Here is a 15,137-nt window from a genome sequence, read left to right as displayed (position 1 = left end):
AACGGCCTGCGAGTCACCCCGGGCGAGGTGTACTCTGCACCACCCATTTACAGTCCCGGGATGACTCCCGATCAGCCCCGTGGACACGTGCGCACGCACTCGTGAACATAAACGTGTCCCCAGATGGACTCATAAAGTGTCTAAACACAGGAAAGTAGCACAAAGAGGAATGCCCACTCTCTTATTTACTCACTGCTGCGTGGGACAAAATATGATGCAGCGATGTATCACACCGGCTTCCTCTTGCAATATGTTATCAGCACTGGTTCCAAATATAAACCCTTGAATTAAAACGTGTGGGAGTTAAATAAGTTGATGAAGGAGAACTCGTAAGGGAGGGACCAAGCCATAGGGGTAAATGATTGCACTGTTACATTATTTATCCGTAATAACAAAAACAGTAACACACAAAAACCGACACAACAATCCAGAGGATAAGCAGATCATCCCAGACTTTACCCTCTGTTTTAACGGGTAGACATGCTAAAGTCTCCTTCAGTTACAAATTGTCTTGCAATGTATCACATGGCAGAATCACTGTGTGGTGGTACCACTGTCATTGTGGGTAATGTACCGTGACAGAATCGTGAGTGAGGCCCGGATTATGCGCGCTTGGACGCGCACAGATGCGCACTCGGGCCTATTATAGTTCTATCAAGTCCCCCTGAAGGATTTGAAATTAGCGCATTAGGCTATACTGTAATGTCTCAGTGCCTCTAAGGCTCGAAAAAAAGTAAAAAAATTGGCAGGCATCTGGACATCTGCAGACACACCGTGTCGTTTGCCCTCTCTTCACGAAATTTACGTGACTCGGACCCAAGAAAGCGTGGATCTGCGATTCCCAGCCGCACACACAGTATATTAGAACACACCTGGCTAATATACATGATGCTGCTTGGGTTGATGATTAGAAATGTAACCCTTGAGAAAAAATGTGGCTGTAATGTGTGTGATGTTCTACTTTATACACAGTTTTGGACATTTTGTCTATATATAATTAATCACAGTTTAAACTATATGTGAGCCCCCCTCCCCCGCCCCTCTTTCTCTCACTCACTCACGCAGTCGTTTTTCTTTCTTTTTTTCATTTGCAAAGTAAATCTAGTTGCCAGATTGCTCCTTCGTCTTCATTACTCAGGGCTCCTCTTCATCACCACAGCCTCCCTCGCTTTTCTTCCTACGGGCGCTACTTTCAGCACCGGACAGCTCTCGTCGTTCCCACGCTCCGCCCACCTCAGACAGACCGGCAATGAGAAACCAGCACACACGCCGGTGGGCGACTCTCGAGGTGGCCTATTAGGGTTTTATTGGGAGGGACGGAACTTCGAGTACAATTTGCTCTCTCCCTTGTCATTCTTCTCCTGGATTTCTCCGAGCGGGAGTAAAAACAGAAGGAGAACCCGAGCACTCCCCTGGATTGCGGGCTGGTGAGGAGTCCGTGTGGTTTTCTCATGAGTTAGGAAGCTGGTTCGTGTCTGTGCAGCTGTTTAGATCACACTGTGTGTTTTTTTTTAACAGAAGAGAGGAAAAGTGTGCTCTCTCTGAAAGATGCAAAGATGACAAGAGGAAATCGTTTGCCGTTTTATGCTTGGTCGTAGGTATGAAATCCAGGACATCCTCGGGCGTGTGTTTGAAAGTGTTTCTGATCTCCTGAAGCGGCAGAAGATATAGAGTGGCTTTGGTGATGCTCGCCACACTTTGCCAAGTCCACGCGGTGTCTGCTCTGTGCCTGTGACAACGAACCATGGCTCTCCTAGTCGTCCCGTTGCTCCTGCAAACAGGGCTCGTTTGGGGTTCAAACTACGGTTATGTGGAGTGGTCTGACAATGACCGCGACGATAAGAGCCCACCAGTCTTCAGCACCCAAAATATCAACAGGGAGCCACCCCACCATCCGACCTATTACCCAGTACCAGCCACCGAGCGCACGGTGGTGGCGCACAAAATCGAGGAGGACCTGCCCAGGGTGGTGACCGCTTTCTTGCACACCGGGGACTCTTCGGCGCTTAGACAGGTCAACTGTTCGCGGAGGTACGAGCTGAGCAGCCTGCGAGGCGGCCTCCACGTCGCCTCCCACTATTCCCTCCACAGCATTCTGGACACTGTAGCGCACGCCACAAACTTCCTGAATATGATCCTGCAAGCCAACAGGTCCCGGGAGCAAACCCTGCGGAGGGACATCCACTGGTACCACGCGCTGGTTCAAAGCATCCTCGAAGGGGATCCTAAAATCCACAGGGCAGTGGTGACCTTGCACACGGATGCGCTGACGCCAGGGCCCCACGTTTTCCTCCAGGCGACGAGAACCGAGAATGAAGTGGTACTACAGGACCTATCCGGCTCTGCGCACCGTCACCTCAAGGGCAGGAGTCCGGAGACTGACTGGTTTAATGAGTTCAGGGACGGCAGGAGACCACACATGCACAGAAGAATCACGGAGGCATCGGGCTCCAAGAGTGGCACTTATCTCCTGGACAAAAACCAAATTAAGTGGTCTGCGCCATACCTGGAGTGTGAACACGGAACGTTTGTGCCCTATTGGCTGCTCACCCTGTCTGCAGCCTTCTATGGACTTAAGAGCAACTCAGCGCCAGAGTTCAGGTGAGACTGAAAAGTGTCACTTTTTTGTCCTTAAAATGTAGAAAAATATGTTTTAATGTTCTATTACAGCTCACACATGTTAAAGTATCTATTTCTTTATATTTTATTAATAATTAAAGTTAATCAGATAATCAGCGTCAGCTATTGAAATGCTTTAACAGCATTTAATTGACAATAACCTCTGTGAGACTTCATGTAAATATGGATCCACCTACTGCTGTAATAGAAGCAGACAGTTAAAAAGAACCTTGACAGATCTATCTAGACATTTCACTCACCTGTCAAGGCACAGGCATGCAGCCCTGCTGCAGCCAGCACTCTAATGAATTCTGCAGGCTTTACGCAGTGCTCGTAAGTGAGGATATCTATAGAAGTGTGCACGCGTGCGTGTTTGTGGGTAACATTTAGGTGCATCAAAACACCTAAAGCTCTCGTATTTCAAGGCTGCGGTCCAAGAGTGTCCTGAGAAGATCAATGAAGCCATGAATAAACAATGAAATCTCTACTACAAGATGAAACCACTCAGAGGTCCAGGTGCACTTCACCCTTACATCAGTCTAAGTTGCAGTGCATAAGTCAGTGTATCACTCACACACTCAGTGTCGCTAATGTGAGATAACATGTGAGAAAAAAATACAATTAAAGATGATAAATATCTTTTAAGAGAGGAAAAAAAGAACGTTTACAACAAGGGTAAGCTTGGGGTAAACACACACACATCCAACTCTTACTCTTACTTACTTACTTAGTTTTGTACTAACTCTAGCTTTGCATTTTTATTTTGGACTCTAGCTTTCCATGATTCACAGTTCAAAATAATCCTTATTTATCCTGTTCTGGGCTTTGGTGAAGCCCTTTAGTTCATCTGCTTCCTTTCTTCTGATAGGTTTTCCCTCGTGAACAGAAGGTTTGAAAACCAGGTGGATGGTTGCTGTAACTTAGCAAGATCTTTGTCCCTGAGATGCCTGTGTTAAGGACATCGTCTTGGACTGATGTCATTCAAGGTGAAGAGTAGGGAGAAAAACTCCCCAAAAAGGTGTTCAGTCGACCTGAAGCCTGAGCTTTTGGCTCACAGGCATTGGTGTTATATCCGCTGACATCATCACATGAAACTTCTGCCATCTTCAATATAAAGATCCACAAGTGTATATGCACAGACACAGATTCACCTACACATGTAAAATACCCCTACACTGTCACTACATAATAAGCAAGACTAATTAAATTGGAATGACACTGTGATGCACAGTGCTCGTGGTTTATAGGCAGCAGTGTTGTGTTTGTGATTCGGCCCTCACCCTGGCATGCATCCACCCCGGTGATGTGTCCCTGAGCAAAATGCTGCATCACTACCTGCTCCAGGGACAGTGTTACGATGTGATGAGGGCTTCTTCTGGCTTTTTAGAGAATTGTACAGCTATCATCTCTGTGCAGGATCTGAAGATGGCTGATTCTTATTACACAATGAATTTCTATCAGCATCAACATGGTCCACACTTTCAGATTACCTCAAATTTCCAGAGATGTTTGTTAGAGCTGCTTGAAAGTTAAGCATCTGTCTTATAGGGTAGCTTCAGCTTGCTGTAATGACTCAGTCTGCCTGCGTTGGCTTGTTCATCTCCAAAAAAGGATTCGAGTCATGTCCGGGATATTGCCCGTTTTAAACCATCAACTTGTCATGATGAGGATGTTTAACTAGTTGAGAAAGATGGGAGATGTGCTTGTGTCAGTGGCCTAAGGCGTCTGGAAAATGTTAAGTGTGATTAAATCAGTTCAGTGAATGAATTCATAATTAAATCAATTGCCTATTCCAGCCCAGCCAAGAGGGTTTTGAGTGAGTTTAAATGATTGTGACATTTTACAAGTCACTGTGATTTGTGACATTTAGAAGAAGGCAAGTCAGATACTGAATCCCATTTGTGATGTTTCATATGAATATAGAGGGGATGCTGGATTATAGAGAAACTCTGTAATGAATAGAGATGGAAACTATGAGGTATGCACTGTTAGGGGGGGTTGATGTAAAGGTAAGGATTAAAATTAGTCAAGACCTCAGAAATAGCGATTTTGAAAAAGTCAAAACTCAGGGTCCACTTAGTATTTTTACCCCCAGAGCTTTCCAGTTTCCAAGATCAAGAAATAACTGCCGTACTTTTAGTAATATAGTTTGGCATTTGTCAAAATTGACTGTGGAGTCAGCAAAGGGAGCCAAGGGAAATGTCAAGTTAAGAGGGAAAATAATAAAGTGGATGTTTAAAACCTGAGTGTGTATCTCAGAGAAATACAGTCTGTAACTGAGGATAAATATTGGCTGCAAGTACACAACCAGATTCATGATGTTTTTCTCCTCCCTCTATGTTCTGTAATGCGAGTTGTGCTATGCTGTTTCTTCGACTCATCTCACTCCTGCGATGACATTTCTAAAAATAGAAAGTTTGTTGGCTCTGGACAGAAATGCATAAAGTAGTGGAGATGATAAGCCAGAGCCTCCATGTCTTCTACTTTCTGTGTCAAAGAAACCTTGTTGCTCTTTCTTATTATTATTATTTGAGTCTGATGTAAATTTGTGAGGTAATGAGGGGAGGAGAGAGGCTCTTTCCAATGATTTTTGTCTGTCTTTCAGACTAAGCTCCAGCTCTGCCTTTCACAAGGAATGGAAGAAGCAAAAGTTTGACATGTGTAAATGAAAACCAGAATAAAATAATTCAATCCCGACAAGAATCCAGCAGCCTCACCTCCAGCACTTTTATATAGGATGGTAAAAAAGATATTGTGTCATTATAAGGAAATGCTATAAGATACTATACCTCTGGAAGCATTTCATGTTTTTCTTTCTTTTATAGAAACCATAACCGAAGTTGTTTCGCTTCAGAAAAGAGCGGCACTGAATTGTAGCTCACATAGATATAAATGATCATGTGCAAATCTGTCAGAAAAACAAAAATAAAGACTTTCTCTCAGTTTTCACTTTCGCTATTTGTCATCAACACAACAGCACAGATAATGTCATTGCATAACCACCGTCTCTAGCTTGTAGTACTGTGCAAAAGTCTTGTGACGCCTTTCCTTTGTTTATATTTTGCTTCCAATGAGCCAGATGTTCTTGTAATTTTCTAAAGTGGCCTTGAGCGTAGCTCTTCGTGCTTTTGAAGGTCTTTTTGTTTTTCTCTGGACATTAGCTTCTTTTTCAGCCCTCGTACCTGACCACTTTTTCAAGCAAAAATTAATTCAAGCATAGAAAAGGCACCTAACTCAAGGAATGAACCACACACAGCAGACAACTTAGCAAAGCACCTATTTTAAATTTTGTCTTTAGGCACTTTCTTACCCGTAGCCTGTTGCAACACTGTCACGATCCTGGGTCTTTTAACTCGGCGCTTTGAGTTTCAGTGTATTTTGATGGTTTATGTTTAAGTTCATTTAGTTATCTTAAGCTCTTTCTGTTTTGCCTTGGTTGCCCTGTTATAGTTCATTGTTTATCAGATTCCCCTCGTGTCTTTGCCCCTAGTGTTTATGTCTCACTCACCCTGTGTTTCATGTCTACATCCCATTATGTTTCCTGTTTTATTTTGAAAGTCATGTGTTCCATGTTCAGTGTGTTTAGTTTTGCGTCCCCTGTATGGGCAGAAATCTGTGCCATCAGAAACTGAATTTGAATAAGTTCAATTTGAATTTGAATTGCTCAGATTGAAACTGAATTGTAACTTGAATAAATGCTTTTGAAAACTGAATTTGAATTAGTCTAATTTGAAATTGAATTTATGGTTTGAAAATGATCATCACTAAATTGAAATTGAATTTATATTTTGAAAATGAATTGATTTGCTTTGAAACTGCATTTTATCCTTTAAAAATTCAGCTCTCGAATAATTTCAGTTTCACTTCTCACCATTCAGTTTCAGTTCTACAATTCAATTTCAGTTCCAAAATTCAGTTTTTTGGAACTTACATCCGGTTCCGGTTCAAGCGCAGATTAATAGAACTACGTTTTACTAGCGGACCGAAAGTGTTACTGACGGGAATCTACAGCGTCTTGAGCTGAATTAAGACTTCAGAAGTCATTCGTCATGTCGAATGACCAGCGGATAAACTCTCAGGTTGGTAATAAATGTACTACATGTATAAGAACAAGCGTCATGTTAACAAAAGATAGCCGTAAGGTAACTGTTATGCTTATTGTAGCTGCTAGCTAAAAACGCTAATTTAACGTAGTTTGCCCTGAATTCAGCTTTGACAACAAATATGATCGACTGTTTCTAGTAGAATTCCAAAGCTGTCATCTTGGACCCTGTCAGAGTACCCCCTCTGTATGCTTGCAGAGACCCCTACAGTAGGGAAACATGCAAAACGGTGTCCAAACCTTTGTGTTTTAGCTTTATTTATGTCTTACACAGCATCCCAACTCTTTAGCTAACTTAATAACTTTAGCTAAAGTGAATAGTTAGTCAAATGCATTAGTGCAGCATTACTGGATCACCTCTGTTTGAAGTGATATAATGTGATATACAACTATCACTGAAACAGCAAACTTTGTAAATAAGCAAACAACACTTCTCATTCTCTAAACGTTTGGCCACAGCTGTAGATTACACTATCAGTACTTGTTCACTCTTGACAATAATTACATTTCTAAATTCTCTTTGTGCATTTACAGGTAAACAATATCTAATATTTTATCTAAATGACTGCTTTGTCTTTGAAAAGGGTGAAGAGCCTGAGGCCGGTGACAGTCCAGTTCTACTCTAAGTACATCCTTACAGTGGCTCACAGGACAAGGCCACATTCCTGTCCTGCCAGAAGAGAAGAGAAACTTCAGAGTCTTCATGCAGTTCAACCACACCTGTCATATTCCACATGACAGGGGTCTCAAACTCCAGTCCTCAAGGGTGGACTGGAGTCATGCAACTTTTCCATGCCCTCGAGGACTGGAGTTTGAGACCCCTGCCGTATGGTGTTCATGCTGTTTTCTACCCCACAGTTACAGCATGTCTGACTGCCTGTTCAGCATATGCAAAAATATATGAGTTTAAGCATGTGATGACTAAGGCCTTCCATTATGGTGTTTGTCATCACATGTCACAGACATCTGGATGATCATTTGGAATAAACAAAACTAAAAACTTGTTACTTCATCTTTTATCTTTATTATTATTATTGTTGTTGTTCTTATTTTACACTTTTCATGGTTAGGCGTTAGGTTTATTTGTAGTAGTCCTTTCCAACGTCTTTCCCTCTTCCATGTTACTGTGTCAGCTTGTCAGCATCTATTTGGGTTTGGAAGTGGAACAGAAAGTCAGGAAATCCAAAGTGCCATTAAAACCAGAAGAGGTTCTTATATTTCAGAAGAAGGGATTAATTCAAAAGAAATGACCTCAATGCCATATTTTATTTAGGAACACTAGAGAGCACTTTGCAAAATAACACATTCTTATAATTTCACCCTCAGATGAGCCAAGCTACGACTGTCAGGGAATGTGATGTAGGTACAGAGCATATGAGAGTGGTTAAGTTTGTCTCTTGTCTAGATGAAGGCACAATAGGGATCAATGGCAAGGCGTAGAGATTCAGTATCTTCAGCCTTCAGTGGACACTCCATTTCTGGCACAAAACACCTGTAAAAGATGGTCAATTTAGGAGGTGACCCGACAACTTCAGCCTGTCAAACATAGTAATGGAGCAGTATGTTTAAAAAATATATCTAATTAAGCATGCACTCAGTACCCTAAGAATTATTATGGTAGTTAAACACAGTGATAGTTGTATATCATATTATATCACTTCAAACAGAGATGATCCAGTAATGCTGCACTAATGAATTAGACTAACTATTCACTTTAGCTAAAGTTATTAAGTTAGCTAAAGAGTTGGGATGCTGTGTAAGACATAAATAAAGCTAAAATACAAAAGGTTTGGACACCGTTTTGCATGTTTCCCTACTGTAGGGGTCTCTGCAAGCATACAGAGGGGGTACTCTGAGAGGGTCCAAGATGACAACTTTGGAATTCTACTAGAAACAGTCGATCATATTTGTTGTCAAAGCTGAATTCAGGGCAAACTACGCTAAATTAGCGTTTTTAGCTAGCAGCTACAATAAGCATAACAGTTACCTTACGGCTATCATTAGTTAACATGACGCTTGTTCTTATACATGTAATACATTTATTACCAACCTGAGAGTTTATCTGCTGGTCATTCGACATGACGAATGACTTCTGAAGTCTTAATTCAGCTCAAGACGCTGTAGATTCCTGTCAGTAACACTTTCGGTCCGCTAGTAAAACGTAGTTCTATTAATCTGCGCTTGAACCGGAACCGGATGTAAGTTCCAAAAAACTGAATTTTGGAACTGAAATTGAATTGTAGAACTGAAACTGAATGGTGAGAAGTGAAACTGAAATTATTTGAGAGCTGAATTTTTAAAGGATAAAATGCAGTTTCAAAGCAAATCAATTCATTTTCAAAATATTGTAACGTTCACAAGAACCAGACGGTTGGGTCTCAGTTTGTCCGTTTATTCGGCACATAAGCAAGCGGGTTGCTAACTCAGGGGAGAGCGCCCTCGTGCTACACCTCTCTTCAGCCTGGCACCCACACAACACCGAACCCAGGTCCCCCCTCCCCTTCCTCCACACCACCCTCCCTACTTCCTGCAGCACAACCAAACATGAATCTTACAGGAACAACAACAGTGTGCAAAGATAACCAACATGTACAATAACACTTAACCATCGTTACACTGCCCCCCCAGCAATAAGTTCCTCGTCCCCGAGGGAACGACACAGTCTCTGAGGCGGGGTGGTAGCCTACGTTCCCTCCTTGACCTCCTGAGCCCCTGAGGTGGGCGCGGAGCGTCGGGGCTTTGGGGTGAAGAGTCCGAGGGAGGGGAACGCAGCCCCGGTCGGGGGCCCCTCTGAGCAGGGTCATGGACGCTCTGTACACGTCCCTCTGGAAAGGAGGGGAGGGACTGCCCTCTGTAGGGGGCCATCCGGTCTCTGTGCAGCGCTACTATCCTCCCCCTAGGAGGCAACTGCACCCTGTAAACAACCTCCCCCACTCGCTCTAGGACGCTGCAAGGCCCCACCCAGCTGCTATCCAGTTTAGGACACCGTCCCTTCTTTCTCTTTGGGCTGTAGACCCACACCAGCTCCCCAGCACGGAAGTGCCTCCCCTTAGTGGTGATGTCATAATTCCTCTTTTGGCGCAGGCCTGCCTTCGCCAGCTGCTCCCGGGCGTAGGAATGTGCAGAATCCAGCCGGTCCTGCAGCTTCCTTGCGTAGTCCCGGCCTGGTGGTGCTTCTGGCGCGTCCGGGGGCTTCCCAAAAGCCAACTCTGCAGGAGTTCTCAGCTCTCTCCCTAACATGAGCAGGGCAGGCGTACATTGGGTGGAGTCTTGCACTGCCGACCTGTAGGCCATGAGGATAAGGGGAAGATGGTAGTCCCAGTCCCGTTGGTGTTCTGAGGTAAGGATGGCTAGCTCCTGGGCCAGCGTCCTGTTAAACCTTTCCACCAGTCCATCGCTTTGGGGGTGAAGTGGGGTGGTGCGGGTCTTCTTAATCCCAAGGCGGTCACACATGGCAGCAAATACCTTGGACTCAAAGTTACGCCCCTGGTCACTGTGGAGGGTCTCTGCTGTTCCAAAGCGGCTGAACATCCCCTCCACTAATACATCAGCGACAGTCTCAGCCTCCTGATCTGGGATGGCGTATGCTTCCGGCCACTTGGTAAAATAGTCCATGGCCACAAGAACATAGCGGTTTCCTCTGTCTGTGCGAGGAAATGGGCCCATGACGTCCACAGCTACTCGCTCCATTGGAGCCCCTGCTGGTTGCTGCTGAAGCTGAGCCCGGGACTGGTCCTGTGGCCCTTTGTGTGAGGAACATGCATCACAGCTGCGGCAAAAGTCCTCCACATCCCTCCGCTGTTGACCCCAGTAATAGCCCTGGTGGAGGCGGCGGAGAGTCTTAGAGACCCCAAAGTGGCCGGAGCCAGTGCTCCCATGGCAGGCTTCCAGCACCGCTGACCTCAGCGACCTTGGCACCACAACCTGCCACCTCTCCTCCCCCGTGGCAGGATCCTTCCAGGCACGCTCCAACACCCCCTCCTTCAGCCTGAGAGCTGCAAACTTGGCCCATAGCCCCCTGGTACAGATGGAAAACCCAGTGACCTCATCCCAAAGGGGTTGCTCCCCCTTCTCCAGCCACTGCAGGACCGGCAGCAGGTCCGTGTCTTGTTCCTGCCGTGCCCTCCACTCCGCTGCATCCACCATCAGAAGAGCCCTGCAGGCGAGCTGTGCTGCTCCGTCTATTGTCGTGAGTTCCCGCTCTATTTCCTCTCGCTTCTCACAGTAACGGCAGCCAGCTGCAGCACATGGGCGACGAGAGAGGGCGTCTGCGTTAGAATGGTGCGTCCCTGCTCTGTGCTCCACAGCGAAATTGAAGGCTTGGAGCTCCTCCAGCCAGCGAGCCACCTGTCCCTCTGGCTCCCTGAAAGACATCAGCCACTGAAGGGCAGCATGATCAGTTCTGATAACAAATGCTGTGCCGCACAGGTAGTACTTAAAGTGTCTCACCCCCGCCACCACAGCCAACAGCTCTCGTCGTGTGACACAGTAGCGCCGCTCACTCCTGTTCAGGACCCGGCTGAAGTACGCCACCACCTTCTCCCCTTCCGGCCCAACCTGCGACAACACCGCTCCCAGCCCCACATTACTTGCGTCAGTGTCCAGGACAAAAGGCAGGGCGGGGTCAGGGGGGGCAAGGACTGGAGACTCTGTCAGCGATCTGCGGAGGGTGTCGAACGCCTGCTGACAGTCCCGGGTCCAGATGAAGTCACGGTCCTTCTGCAGCAGGTGGAAGAGTGGTGCGGCTATGGAGGAAAAGCCCTTCACAAACCTCCTGTAATAAGACGCCAGTCCTAGGAAGCTTTTGAGCTGTTTCTGGTCTGCTGGTGTGGGCCACTCGGTAATGGTGTGAATTTTTTCCTCCAACGTGCTGATGCCCTCACGACCCAGCTTGTGGCCCAGAAACTCCAACTCCCTCCTCATGAAGTGGCACTTGTCGGGGTGCAGCTTCAGGCCTGCAGCTGCCACCCTCTCCAACACTTGTCTCAGGGCATCCAGGGCAGCATCAAAGGAGCTCCCGTGCACTAGAAGGTCATCCAGGTAAACCAGACACCGTTGCCGTGGGACGCCAGCCAGCACACTGTCCATAAGCCTCTCGAAGGTCGCAGGAGCATTGCAAAGACCAAAGCTCAGGACTTTGAACTGCCATAGTCCCCTGTTAGTGCAGAAGGCTGTCTTCGGTCTGGATTCCGGGGACAGTGGCACCTGCCAGTAGCCACTCCGCAGGTCCAGGGTGGAGAACCAGGAGGACCCGGCTACTAAGTCGAGAGACTCATCAATCCTGGGAAGGGGGTAAGAGTCCTTCTTCGTCACTTTGTTGAGTGGTCTGTAGTCCACACAGAAACGCATCCTAGGACTTTTTTTCTTAGGCACCATCACCACCGCGGAGGCCCACGGGCTATCAGATGGCTCTATGATGCCCGCCTTCATCATTTCACACAACTCTCTGTCCGCAGCCTCCTGATGAGCCAGGGGCAGGCGGCGTGGGCGCACTTTAATAGGCTGGGCATCCCCGGTCTCAATGACGTGCTCTACCAAGTGTGTCAAGCCAACATCACTTTCTTTCAGGGCAAAAATGTCACTAAACTCTTTTAGTACCTGCCATAGACTCTCTTGCTGCTGTGGAGTCAGCCCCTCACAGTTCTTTGACCAGATACTCCTCACTGCTAAGAGCCTCTCCTCCTCCTCCTCCGCTCGCTGTTCTGCTGGCCGGTCTGCAGCGGTCTCTGCGGTGGAGGTGGACGCCGCGGCAGATGCTGTGCAGACCGGGGGAGGAATAAGCGGCACCTTCTTCCCATCAGGGGTTACGAGGAAGCCTTTGCCTAAGTCCAGTACACCGCCAATGGCTCGTAAAAAAATCCAGCCCAAGGATGCAGGCGTCCTGCACGTCAGCCACCCAGGCAGCATAAGACACACCGAGGTCCCCCACCTTGAACTGGAACACTCCCCTCCCTCTCATTGGGGCCAGATCACCGGTCACAGTCTTAAGTTGCACATTAGTCGGTTGCACAGCAGCTCCGGTTGGGACAATATCGGGTCGGACCAGCGTTGCATTGGACCCCGTGTCCAGCAGGGCCGTACAGGACACCCCCGCGATCGTCACTGGAACATGGCAAAAGCCGCCAACCTGGGTCCAGCCCACAGCGATGGCCGCACCGGGTGGAGGTGGCGGTGGTGTGGGGATGTCGTTCTCCCAGGCCCGTGTACTCCCGCCTACACGGGCCCGTGGGCGTTTCCCTGAACCGCTGCAAGCTTGGGGCACTGCCTGATGAGGTGTCCGGGTTGTCCACATCCCCAGCAGCTCTGTGGTCGGCGGTGTGGGCCAGCCCGAGGGGAAGGCGACTGCAGCGAAGCCGCCTGCACCAAACTGCACAACCCCGCTGGCGTCTCCATCTGTTCCACAGGTGCTGACACAGCCCTCACCACGTGTGCGTCATCAGCGCCCCCAGAGGATCCTGCAAGCATCTCCCTCTCCAACGCTAGCTCCAGGGCTGCACTGAGTGTGGCTGGCCGAGCAAGCTGAGTTTGCATACGGAGCTCTTTAGGGCTCAGGGCCTGCAGGAACTGGTCCCGAGCTAACTCCGCTTGCACTGATGGTGGCATGCTGTCATACGCCCTCCGGCAAAGGCACTCGATTTCATGGGCCAAAATGCGGAGGGGCTCGCCTGGCAATCTGCGTCTGTTGTGGAACTCCGACCTCAGCAGCACTGGTTGGTTATACTGCCCGAAGCGCCTCTGAAGTGCTCCGACCAGAGCATTATAATCTCCCCTCTGCTCCTCGGTCAGCAGCAGCAGGCATGCAGCTGCATCCTCACACAGACACAAAGCCAGTTGGAGAGCTTTATGTTCCTCAGACCAGCCAGCTGCGACAGCTAACAGCTCGAACTGTGCGATAAACACTTCCCATGGCGTCTTGCCGCTGAACTTAGGCGTTTTTATATTCGCTGCAGCTTGCTGGGCGCCGCCATGTTTGTTTACATCACGTGACGGCGCGCCAAGCGAGGTCGACTCCTTCCCGCCGGAATCGCGGCCGCTGTGCGAACAGTTCCCGAGCCTAGTCAAACCTGGAGAAAATCCAGCCTCGGCAGACAGCCGCAGCGCCGTTTCCCTCACTCCATGGGCGGGCGAGCGCGGACGAACCTCCCTCTCCTCCGTCTCCTTCTTAATCTTGTCCGGCAACATCCTCGTCTCGTAACGGCAAGCGTCGCCAGCAACAGGGTGTCGGGCGTTCTGGGGTTCTTTTTTCTTTCTTCACTTCTGACACCAATGTAACGTTCACAAGAACCAGACGGTTGGGTCTCAGTTTGTCCGTTTATTCGGCACATAAGCAAGCGGGTTGCTAACTCAGGGGAGAGCGCCCTCGTGCTACACCTCTCTTCAGCCTGGCACCCACACAACACCGAACCCAGGTCCCCCCTCCCCTTCCTCCACACCACCCTCCCTACTTCCTGCAGCACAACCAAACATGAATCTTACAGGAACAACAACAGTGTGCAAAGATAACCAACATGTACAATAACACTTAACCATCGTTACAATATAAATTCAATTTCAATTTAGTGATGATCATTTTCAAACCATAAATTCAATTTCAAATTAGACTAATTCAAATTCAGTTTTCAAAAGCATTTATTCAAGTTACAATTCAGATTCAATCGGAGCAATTCAAATTCAAATTGAACTTATTCAAATTCAGTTTCTGATGGCACAGATTTCTGCCCATACCCCTGTGGCGTCATGTTCATTTGTATAAGCTGTGTTCCCCTGTGTTTCGTTTTCTGCTGTCATGTTTCATTGTCAGGTCGTCTGTTGTTTCACGCCATGCTTCCAGGTTTCATGTATTCATGTTCATGTCAGGGTTTTTCATGTTCTATTTCAGTTTACTCAGTTTAGGTTAATGTTTAGTTTTGCATCAGTTTGCCTTGCCCTTCGTTTGTACCTTTTCATCAGCCTTATTAAACAGCTCACCTTTTGTTAAATCAAGTTACGTTCCATGTTCCAGACATGTTGTGTCTGCGTTTGGGTCCACTATTCACACTCCACACAGTCTGCTTCCACTGACTATGACAAACACATACATTTTCCAGCTTCTTTACCTGAATCTACAGAAAATAGCAAAGATAACACATTTTGATGGACAGAAAATCATACCTTTGGCACCAAAACGATGATTCCTGCAGCACTAATAGCTGGAAAATTGGCATATCTCCACATTGTGTGCGGTGTGTTTTTAAAAAAATTGAGGAAACCAGACAAGTGGAGGAGAAAAGAAGATGTGGCAGGCCTAAAAAACTGTCTACAGCAGACAGAATCTGCAAGTCATCTCCACAAGAAACAGGAAAAAGTCCGTCAAAGACCTGACACAGGACCTGAGAGCAGCTTATCCATCTATTGCTCACCTAAGCCTAATCTGAAA

The 15,137-nt window shown here is 47.2% G+C and overlaps 1 protein-coding gene and 1 long non-coding RNA gene across 2 annotated transcripts in view; both read left to right on the top strand.

Annotated features, from left to right (window-relative positions):
* Positions 1 to 1,321: 1,321 nt before the first annotated feature.
* LOC146648554 (metabotropic glycine receptor-like) overlaps positions 1,322 to 15,137 on the top strand; it is a 99,983-nt gene continuing 86,167 nt past the window's right edge. The window contains exon 1 of the mRNA XM_085389333.1: positions 1,322 to 2,601. Coding sequence (XP_085245459.1) covers positions 1,745 to 2,601 — 857 coding nt within the window. The 5' untranslated portion in view covers positions 1,322 to 1,744. The remainder of the gene's footprint in view (positions 2,602 to 15,137) is intronic.
* On the top strand, positions 6,312 to 7,472 carry LOC146648556 (uncharacterized). The gene is made up of 2 exons (XR_014908480.1): positions 6,312 to 6,698; positions 7,306 to 7,472. It is a non-coding gene; the product is annotated as an uncharacterized LOC146648556 (long non-coding RNA).

Source organism: Rhamphochromis longiceps, linkage group LG18, assembly GCF_057381845.1.
Source record: "Rhamphochromis longiceps isolate RC_006_pf linkage group LG18, R_longiceps_female_GT1.1, whole genome shotgun sequence".
In the NCBI taxonomy this organism is placed as follows: Eukaryota; Metazoa; Chordata; class Actinopteri; order Cichliformes; family Cichlidae; genus Rhamphochromis; species Rhamphochromis longiceps.
Note: the sequence above shows the minus strand (reverse complement) of the source record. Positions and strands in the feature narration are given on the sequence as shown.